Source organism: Manihot esculenta, chromosome 12 (genome assembly GCF_001659605.2).
Source record: "Manihot esculenta cultivar AM560-2 chromosome 12, M.esculenta_v8, whole genome shotgun sequence".
NCBI classification, from domain to species: domain Eukaryota; kingdom Viridiplantae; phylum Streptophyta; class Magnoliopsida; order Malpighiales; family Euphorbiaceae; genus Manihot; species Manihot esculenta.
This window is the reverse complement of record NC_035172.2, coordinates 28,966,329-28,975,807: the sequence shown is the minus strand read 5'-3', so window position 1 is coordinate 28,975,807 and position 9,479 is coordinate 28,966,329. Positions and strand designations below refer to the sequence as shown.

Here is a 9,479-nt window from a genome sequence, read left to right as displayed (position 1 = left end):
TTATACATACATGATTCAATAATGATATCGCTAGAAGAAAGAGAAAATAAATAAAATATAAGAAAGTATTTATGAAAGTCAATAGAATGACATGAACTTATTGTATCTAATAATTAATAAAAAATTGAGCACGAAAAAAGTGCAATCAAGAGATGAAATTAGCCGATCGATTCAATATAAATTTAAATTGGCCAGTACAATTTTAAATATTAAATAATTTTAAAAAATGTGATTAGTTAGAATATGAAAATTTATTCTATATATTAAGCGAACAAACACCTATCAATAAAATTTAAATAAATGTAAAACTTAAAATGATTTTAATTTATTTGTGAATTAATTATCGTATATGCAACTAGATGTATATAGGCTTTGGATAATTTTGCCTTTGCATCAACCATTAAAGGTAAATTTTATTTTAAAAATTAATGGAAGTAAATTACAAAAATAAATGGTAAAAATTTAAAGATTAAATATTAAAATTCTAAAACGGGAAAAAAGAAACAGAAAAAGAGACGGGGGGCATAAGAGAGGTGGAATCACGCGCTAAACGAAGAGAGTGAAGGGTTCATAAATACGAGGTACAGCAGCAAAGGAAGGGCATTGGGCGCTTAGAGAACGAAAGAGGCAAATGTGGCCCTCTTCCCGTACTCTTGGATTGGACTTTTCTGGAAACATTTTCCTTTTACTAACATTATTCTCATTTCCTTTTCTGATTGCCAAACCCTCACCTTGCTTTTCTGTAAATTCCCCAAATCACCCCATCCTTTTTCTTATTTCCATTTTACCCTCCCATCCCCCTCATTTTCACTCCCATGTCCATCATATGGTAAAAAACAGAAGAAAATTCAGAGGCTGACTGCTGAGTGGGCTGTGACGTGAGTGTGTGAACAACGATCATTAACACCTAATTAAGGCAATTGAGTAATTATCCAGCTTGCGCTGTATATTTCCATTAGTGGGTAATGTAGAGAGAGAAAGAAAGAATTAGACAGAGAGAGAGAGAAAGAAGATGGATGCTTTTCGATTTGGTTAACGTGGGAAAGTTGAGTAAGAAAGAGACGGTTCTTTTTCTTTCTTTCTTTCTTTATTTTTTGCATTTTGGCAATATCTCTCATGTTTTTGGTTTGAGCCCACTAAGGACCAATCACAAAAAAGAGATAAATTCAACATTATATACCCACAGGATAACAGTAAAGTTTGGATTTTGTATTTTCTTTCTCTGAATTTTCTATTTGCGTTTGATCAGTTTAAAGCCTAAATAGACTGCATATCGACATTTATCATTGACACAAACATTTCTTTAATAAAAAAAAGGTCATCTCTTTAGAAAGAGAGAGAGATATTATGCAACTCCGAATCATGAGCTATTGAAAAGGAAAAAAAAAAAAAGTGAAGCAAGTTGTTAGAGAGAGAAACACAAAGACAAAGGAGAGAGATAGAGAGAGGGTGGCTTCAGCTAAGCTATAAGCTCGAACTGGCCTCGTCTATGCTGTATTGGGCAGTTAAGGGATACAAGATCTTGAAACATCTCCCCTACTCCCTTTTTGCAAACTCTCTCTCTCTCTCTCTCTCTCTTACAGAGTCGTAGGTTTTAGCTCTCCTTTGAATACTCGAAGTCCAAAACCTCTTGTCTGTGTCTCTTTATATGCCCCATCATTATGTATTTTATTCACAAGGGAACTAAAGAAAGCAAGTTTCTTTAGCTGCCATGGCCACCAGCCTTAATTCTAGACTTCTATGTTAAGTGGGTTCTCGAGAATTTTTGCATTAACTCTTATTCAGCTCGTCAAAGTTTTCGTCTTTCATTCTCCATTGAAGATAAAAAATGTGGGACTTGAATGACTCCCCAGATCAGACAAGGGATGATGAATCCGAGGGCTGTTCTTCGCAGAAAACCTCTTTAGACGGTGAAGATGAAAAGGGAAAACGGGTCGGATCTATGTCCAATTCCAGCTCTTCTGCTGTGGTAATCGAGGATGGATCCGACGAAGAAGATGGCAGCGGTGAGAGAGGCAGAATCAAGAAGCGCAGCGGCAAGATATTCGGGTTCTCTGTCACTCGTGATAACTCTTCCATGGAGAGTGATCCACTCGTTACCCGGCAGTTCTTTCCGGTTGAGGATCAAGAAATGGGGGCAACTTCCGGTGGTGGCGGAGGAGTTGGGGCTGGATTTCCTCGGGCTCACTGGGTTGGAGTCAAGTTCTGTCAATCAGAGTCACTTGCTTCTCCGAAATCCGCTGAGGTCTCACAACCTTTAAAGAAGAGCCGGCGAGGACCACGGTCGAGAAGCTCTCAATATCGCGGTGTCACCTATTACCGGAGAACCGGCCGCTGGGAATCTCATATATGGTTAGTGTTGGTTTCGCTGTATACTATCTCACGTTTCTATAAATCCATACTTTTTTCAAAATCTCACCTTCTTCTAGTGATTCTTAGTTTTCTCGAGGCTAGGCCTCTCACTGTTTGTGCTTTGATGCAGGGATTGTGGGAAACAAGTCTATCTAGGTAGGAGTCTATTTTGATCTTCATTACAAGTATATATGTATTATTATTTCTGGAAAAAAGGTTTCTTTGTTATGAATTGTTCAAACACATCTGATATGTGATTGGCTTGGCGTTCTTCTTTTCTTGGATATTCCAATACAGGTGGATTTGACACTGCACATGCAGCTGCTCGGTGAGCTTTTGTTCCCTGAAAGCAAATTAATGAACAAAATTTTTAGTTGCAGAGCCTGAGATTTCAACCCTTTTCCTCTTTTGCAGTGCATATGATAGAGCAGCTATCAAGTTTAGAGGAGTGGAAGCAGATATAAATTTTAGTATTGAAGATTATGAAGATGACTTGAAACAGGTAAAGAAGAAGAAACACTCAGAGAGAGAGAGTATTCTATTTGTTTTTATCTTATCTTCAATAGTGCTACCTTATCTTGTACAGTTGTTTCTTTGATATGCTTTTTCTTCTTTATGATGCTGTTGAATTTTATTTAAAAAAAAAAGAAATAAAAATAAAATAAAGAAGCATGTGATTTACGAAGGGAAGATTCTTGTGTGGGAACAGATGAGCAACCTTACTAAAGAAGAATTTGTTCATGTACTTCGCCGACAAAGCACTGGTTTTCCGAGAGGAAGCTCTAAATATAGAGGCGTAACCTTACACAAGTGTGGAAGATGGGAAGCTCGAATGGGTCAATTTTTAGGCAAAAAGTAATCTTTGTTTCCCTTTCCTTTCATCAATTTGATTCCTTTTAGTTCTTCAGTGCATGAAATTTTGTTTTTTTTTACAGGTATGTGTATTTGGGATTGTTTGATACTGAGATTGAAGCTGCAAGGTGTGTGTGCTTTCTTTTAAACCAATGAGAAATCAATTGGTTTTGGGTTGGTTGGTTTGGATCTTGATTGATTGATTTATTCTGATATTTTGTATGTAGGGCTTATGATAAGGCTGCTATCAAGTGCAATGGCAAGGAAGCTGTGACCAATTTCGATCCGAGCATTTATGAAAATGAGCTCAACTCTTCTGGTAAGCTCTGGAGGATAGTTCTGATTTATCTTGGATTAATCATGCAGGCATTGATTGGTACATTGTGTTGTTCAGAATCTTCAGGTAATGCTGCAGATCACAATCTGGATTTGAGTTTAGGCAATTCGGGTTCGAAGCAAAACAGTGTAGGGTTTAGTAATGATAGGCAAAATGCTGGAATGGATCAGCAATCAGCACCAATGGCATTCGAAGCTGATTGGCGAAATCGAGGAATTAGGCCTAAGGTACATATATATTAGCTTGGAAGTAAATGCAAGTTTTTGTATAGGATCTTGTTTTGCTAATGAATTTCATTGATTTTGTTTTTTTTCCAGCTAAACTTGTCTAGAAGTGATGATAGTGATGACCATAGAAGAGAAGGCTACTGCGAGACTGAAACAATGCAGCTTCTTAGCCAAACTCACATTCAATCTCCTGGAAATGAAGGACAAAGATATGGACAATTCAAGAGACCTGGAGAAAACCAGATGTTTCATGGTTTCTCACCAAATTATCAAGTGGGTATCCATTATATATAAGTAATATTTCTTTGACACTGACAAGAAACTTGAGCAACTATGTTGTGCCTGTTTGTGTCATTGCAGATGCAGTTTCCAAGCAGCAGCAATGGAGGCCGAATTGGCAGTGATCTTTCATTATCACCAAGTGATTACCACCACCACCACCAACAGCGACAATGGCAATCGAGGCCTCCTCCTCCTCATCAGTTGGTTGCAAATGCTGCAGCATCATCAGGATTCCCACAGCAAATTAGGACTCCACAAAACTGGCTGCAGAAGAATGGGTTCCACTCAATCTTAAGACCCTCTTAACCCATATTTACAAAGTAGCCATTGAAATCTTCTTCCGTATGACACTGTTTCTTCACCAATGTTTTGCTTCTAAGCATGTGTAAAGAACAATGAAAGAGAGAGAGAGAGCTTCCAAACTTTCCCAGAGAACCAAGAAAGAGAAACAAAAGAAAAGAAAGGGAGAGAAAAACAAATCTCTCTGGGAAGGGTTGGTCACCAGGCAAAACTAACAAAGAGATGAAATCTTTGAACTTGTCAATAATCATTTTGCGTTTCTGACTAAAACTGCTATGAAATTTTCTCGTGCAAAAAGGCAAAAAAAGAATCTTGAACAATAGATTATGTGCAAATTGCTTTACGGCACTGTGGAATATTTTTATGAGATTAGTTACTTTATCATATTATCAAAGGGCTTGAGTTGGCTAACCTCAGTTTTAGTACAACGTACTAAATTTGCTGTAGGCTGTCTCAAGGATGATATGATATTAGATTCATGAGTTTTGGCTTTTCTTTTTATCTCTTTCACTTCTCTAGGCCATTGAAGTTGCGAACTATCTCTTTGGGAGTGATTCCTTAGTTCCCTAATCGAGTAATGCTATATATGCAAAACAAAGAGTGACACAATATGGAACAAAAACTTTAAAAAGCAAGAAAAGAAAGAGAGAGAAAAGAAAAATAACCCATCAACAGAGTAAAAAAGAAAGAAAATTTCAGGGTTATATAAAATGGGAATTGGGTTTCTTGGAAATATAACCAGATGGTGATGAATGGTCACTATCTTTAGTGTCCTTTGAATCAGTTCTCTTGAGCAAAAAGCAGTCAGACATGGCATTATTACGAGGGGGACCTGTCATATTAACACAAAGCAAGGACAAACACAGTTGCTTGGATTGTAATAATAGGAGAAAGATACATAGACCAAAAGAGTGTTATGGGTAAGGTCTCAACTTGGGGTTTAATTACCTTGTCAGTTTTTACGAGGAAAAAAAAATCACTTTATAAAGGGTAACCCTTGATCTGGCATCTTTAGGGTTTTAACTTTTACCCCTTTGAGAGAAAAACCCATATAATATTTTACGTTCTTTTTTACATTTTCTTTAATAATTTTCTTCCATCTCAATTGGGTATTTGAGTTTTTCTTCTTTCAACCTGCGAGAGAAGTGTACGAGGAAATGGGGTCGAGGCTTTGAATATTACTTAAAACTGTCCTAATAAAGAAATGTCTAGTTTGATTAGTCCAATGATTTAGGACTAATATCCAAGTCATTAGGATAATAATAATAATTATTATTATTATTATAATAAGGTTCATATAATAATAGAGATCAATTTCGTCATCTTGGTCGTCATTACATATTTATTTAATGACAATTAGGACATTCATTAGTATTTAAATATTAATTTAATCTTACAATGTAGGTTCTCATTGTCTTGTATTTTTCTATAAATTGACACGTCTATCATCTTGTTACCACGTGAATTCCATTGATTTTTTTAAAAAAATATTTCCTCGATACGAAGCTTCATGGCCTTAACGAGTCAAAATCAATATCAAAATCCTTCCTTTCTTTTTTATTCGCCTAAATTAGATAATACAAGCTTAGTTTGCATGTTAATTATATATTAAAATATTTTTAATATTTTAAAAAATTTACTGATTAATATTTTTATTTTAAAAATATATTAAAAAATTGTAAAAGGCTATGATGTCGTAGTTGGAATTTTACCGCTTGGACTTTCAAATTTTGCGAGAGAAAAAAAAAAGCGAAATTAATGAAAAAAAAAAAAAGAAAAGAAAGAAAAAGTAGAGAGGTAAAAATGAATCCGGAAGGGGAAAGAGATCCAGAAATGAAGGGAACAGAATAAAAAGAGAGTGTGCAGTTGCAATTTAAAGACTCTCTCCTTAGATCTTTTCTTTTGCATCGGATCTACGAACACACTGCCACACCTTCCTAATCCTACACTCACTCCAATCTCTCTCTTTCTTTTTCTTTTCTTTTTTATTTTTTTATTTATTTCATCAAACATTGAAATTAAATAAAAATAAAAATAAAATATTAATTTAATGAAATTAAATTATAAATATTAAAATAAAAACAAATTATTTTAAAAATAAATTATCAAAAAATTTTCTGCAACTGCCACTTGCATAGGGTGCATATCAACCAATTTTGCTGTGGAGACATTTATATCTGTCTTCTCTGTCTTATCTTACTTTTTGTTTTGTTTTGTAAAAAAATTATATTTGGGCATTTGATTTGACGCTGAAAAAGAAAAAGTGAAAACAAATATGAGCAGAATGGAAAAATATAAAAACAAAAGACAAGCGGTGGGAAAATGCAGAAAAATAGCAATGGAAATATGTAAGAAGAATAATCAATAAGGAGTTGGAAAATTAAAATTATTACATTATTACCAGCTGGATTTAATTTATTAAAAAAATAACTTTCTATTCATTATATGTATTATGTTCAAGTTTTAAAAGAATGAAAATAAAAAGATAAATTCATATGAAAATACTTAATATTTCCGTATATTTACATTTTAATATTATTTTTTTTAATTTAAATATTTAAATTTTAGATAAATTGATCTGATATTTATATTTGAGTATAATTTTAATTAAATTTTAAAATTAAATAATTTAATTATTAAATATATATTTCATATTTTTTATTCATTTGATAAATTTTATTTTATAGTAATAGTCATGAATAACAGTTTAATCCAAAATAATAGTATATATAAAATAATTAAATACTTTTAAAAATATTATTTTGATTAAATTTTTAAAAATAATGGTAAGATTTTACTTTTAAAAAAGTCATTCAAAATGAATTTTCAAAATTATTTGACTAATTTAAAAAATACCAATTTAGCTATTTTTATTTTTTTTGTCTCATCAAACTTGAAAAATCATTTGCTCCATTAGCATTTTCACGACTGAACTAAAAAAAAAATTAACTCACGTTTTCTAAAGCTAATTTTTAAATAATAAACCGTTTAGGAAATTCACTTCCTATTAGTTAATTTTTTTACTTTTTCTTTTTTTCCTGAAAGAGTAGAGTTTCCTAAAATGGAAAAGTTTTTTTTTCTTCTCTCGAAGAAAAGACTAAAAGAAAATGAATCTATTTCTATTTGTGTATATTTATATATAATTTTAAAATTTTGCTATTATTAATATATAAAAATAATTAGAAAGTATATTTCAAAAAAGGTATATAAAAATAAAAATTAAGAAAAAATGGGAAATAAAAAAATATAAAAATGGAGAATTAAAATAAAAGTGTTAGATCGCTTTCATGATTGAGTGAAGCAAAGTAGTTATTGGGGAAGAGAAGGTGTTCGCCCATTTCCAATTTGCTGTTTCTTTCTCACATTAACTCTTTCTGACCGACCACACTCTTGCTTTCTCTCTCTTCACTTTCCTTTTTTGGTAATCTTTTTGGATTTATATATATATATTTTTTTATTAATTTTAACCTGCTTTTGCACGGCTGCAATTAATTGAACCTAAAGGGTTTTATTGCAAAATTGATAACTCAATGCTACACCTGGCTCGCTAACGCTCGGATCAAAATCGATAATTTAAAATAAAAATTTATTGAACTAGGCAGGAATGGTTCCAACCAATTTTAGTACTTAAAGGTTTTTGAATTGATTGAAGAATTTTATTTAGAGAAATTATTACTTAATATATTATTAAAAAATTTATTAATTCACTATCAATTTTAAAAAATATATTAAATTTTAAAATATTTTTAATTTTTTAAATATGATATATTAATTAATAATTTTTTTAAAATTATAAAAATTAAATAATAAAATATCTGACGACTAAAATTAAAAAAATTGATTAATAACATTTTAAATGTTATAAACGATTTAACATATTTTTTAAATTTAATAGATGAATTAATAAATTTTTTATATTATATAAATTAAAAAATAATTTTTATATAATTTGTGAGCATTAAATTAATCAAAATTTTGTAGATAATGCGTGAAATTTAATGTAACGAGTTATTTTTTAAATTATATTTATAGATTTAAGTTGATAATAAATATATCTGAATAAATTTAAAAGATTTTAAATTTTATTTTTTTATTTTTGATTTTTATTTTAAGAAAATAAAATAAAATTTTGAATCAAAACTTTATAAATAAAAAAAAAAACATTTCGCTAAAACAACTCTTGATATTTAAATTCAACAACAACTGGACTTTAATCTGTCCGAATCAATGCAATCCCTAGACGCTAAAAGAGGATCTAGTACAAACAAAGTAAGTATTCAAAACTTTTATAATTCACTTGTCTCAAAACTAACAACTTCAATTGTATTTATTTCTTACATTTACGTACGTAGCATCATGATACGTGTATTCAGTTGATTAAGAAAGACAATAAATTTAAGACTCAACTTTTTTAATTTTTTTTTCTTTTTAAAATTTATCCTTATTTTTTTTAGTTCTGAAAATATTTGCATCGTATAGAATTTTAAATTAAAAAAATATAGTTAAATTTAAAATATTTATAAATTAAATCTGATAGTGGGTGAATTTAAATAAATTTAAAAAATTTTAAATTTTATTCTCTCAATTTTTATTTTTAAAATAAATAAATAAAAATTATCTCTTAATTAATTGAAAAGGCAAAGGAAGGACGAAAATTGCAATTGCAAAGTGAATTCGTGTTTTGGTCACGTGACATTTATTAGTGTACAATCTAAACACCAAATGGGAATATGATCATCTCATTATTATGAGACAATTCAATAACTCAATCTGTCCTATTTTGTAATTTTTCATTTCGGTACAATGAAATCATTTCATTTTCCAAACAGTATTAGAAATCAAATGTTTTTTTTGTTCTTTTCATTTTCCTTAATTTGTTTGGTTCCTTTTCGTTGGGAGACAAAAAATATATGGGCATAGCTATTTCATGCCCAAGCTTGTGAAAGATATTATATATATATCTCAGAAAATAAGTTATTTTCTTAAAAAAAAAAATTTAACAAGCTATTTCTCATGAAATAAATCAAATCACTAATATTTTGGTTTGATTCAAATATGATTCCGGTTCATATAAAGTTTATGAATTTTGAAATCAAATCAAAGGGTGATGAAACAGCGGTGGAGAATAA

At 30.7% G+C, this 9,479-nt stretch overlaps 1 protein-coding gene across 2 annotated transcripts; it reads left to right on the top strand.

Annotated features, from left to right (window-relative positions):
• The first annotated feature begins 1,298 nt into the window (after nucleotides 1-1,298).
• On the top strand, nucleotides 1,299-4,698 carry LOC110628919 (floral homeotic protein APETALA 2). Of its 2 annotated transcripts, none has more exons than XM_021775753.2 (10): nucleotides 1,299-2,352; nucleotides 2,483-2,508; nucleotides 2,650-2,680; nucleotides 2,767-2,854; nucleotides 3,062-3,207; nucleotides 3,288-3,332; nucleotides 3,432-3,523; nucleotides 3,608-3,768; nucleotides 3,859-4,041; nucleotides 4,129-4,698. In XM_021775753.2, the coding sequence occupies exons 1-10, from the start codon at nucleotides 1,829-1,831 to the stop codon at nucleotides 4,354-4,356; spliced, it is 1,524 nt and encodes a 507-aa protein (XP_021631445.1). In that variant the 5' UTR covers nucleotides 1,299-1,828; the 3' UTR covers nucleotides 4,357-4,698. The 2 variants fall into 2 exon arrangements, with proteins under 2 accessions (XP_021631445.1, XP_021631444.1); XM_021775752.2 differs by having other exon boundaries at nucleotides 1,304-2,352; nucleotides 3,599-3,768.
• Nucleotides 4,699-9,479: the final 4,781 nt, after the last annotated feature.

What these genes read in the sequence shown, in the direction of transcription:
- LOC110628919 (XM_021775752.2), top strand. Translation starts at nt 1,829, where the DNA reads ATGTGGGACTTGAATGACTCCCCAGATCAGACAAGGGATGATGAATCC. An exon ending in TGGGAAACAAGTCTATCTAG is followed by an intron (nt 2,509 to 2,649) that starts GTAGGAGTCTAT and finishes ATTCCAATACAG; the next exon opens with GTGGATTTGACACTGCACAT. An exon ending in ATGAAGATGACTTGAAACAG is followed by an intron (nt 2,855 to 3,061) that starts GTAAAGAAGAAG and finishes GTGTGGGAACAG; the next exon opens with ATGAGCAACCTTACTAAAGA.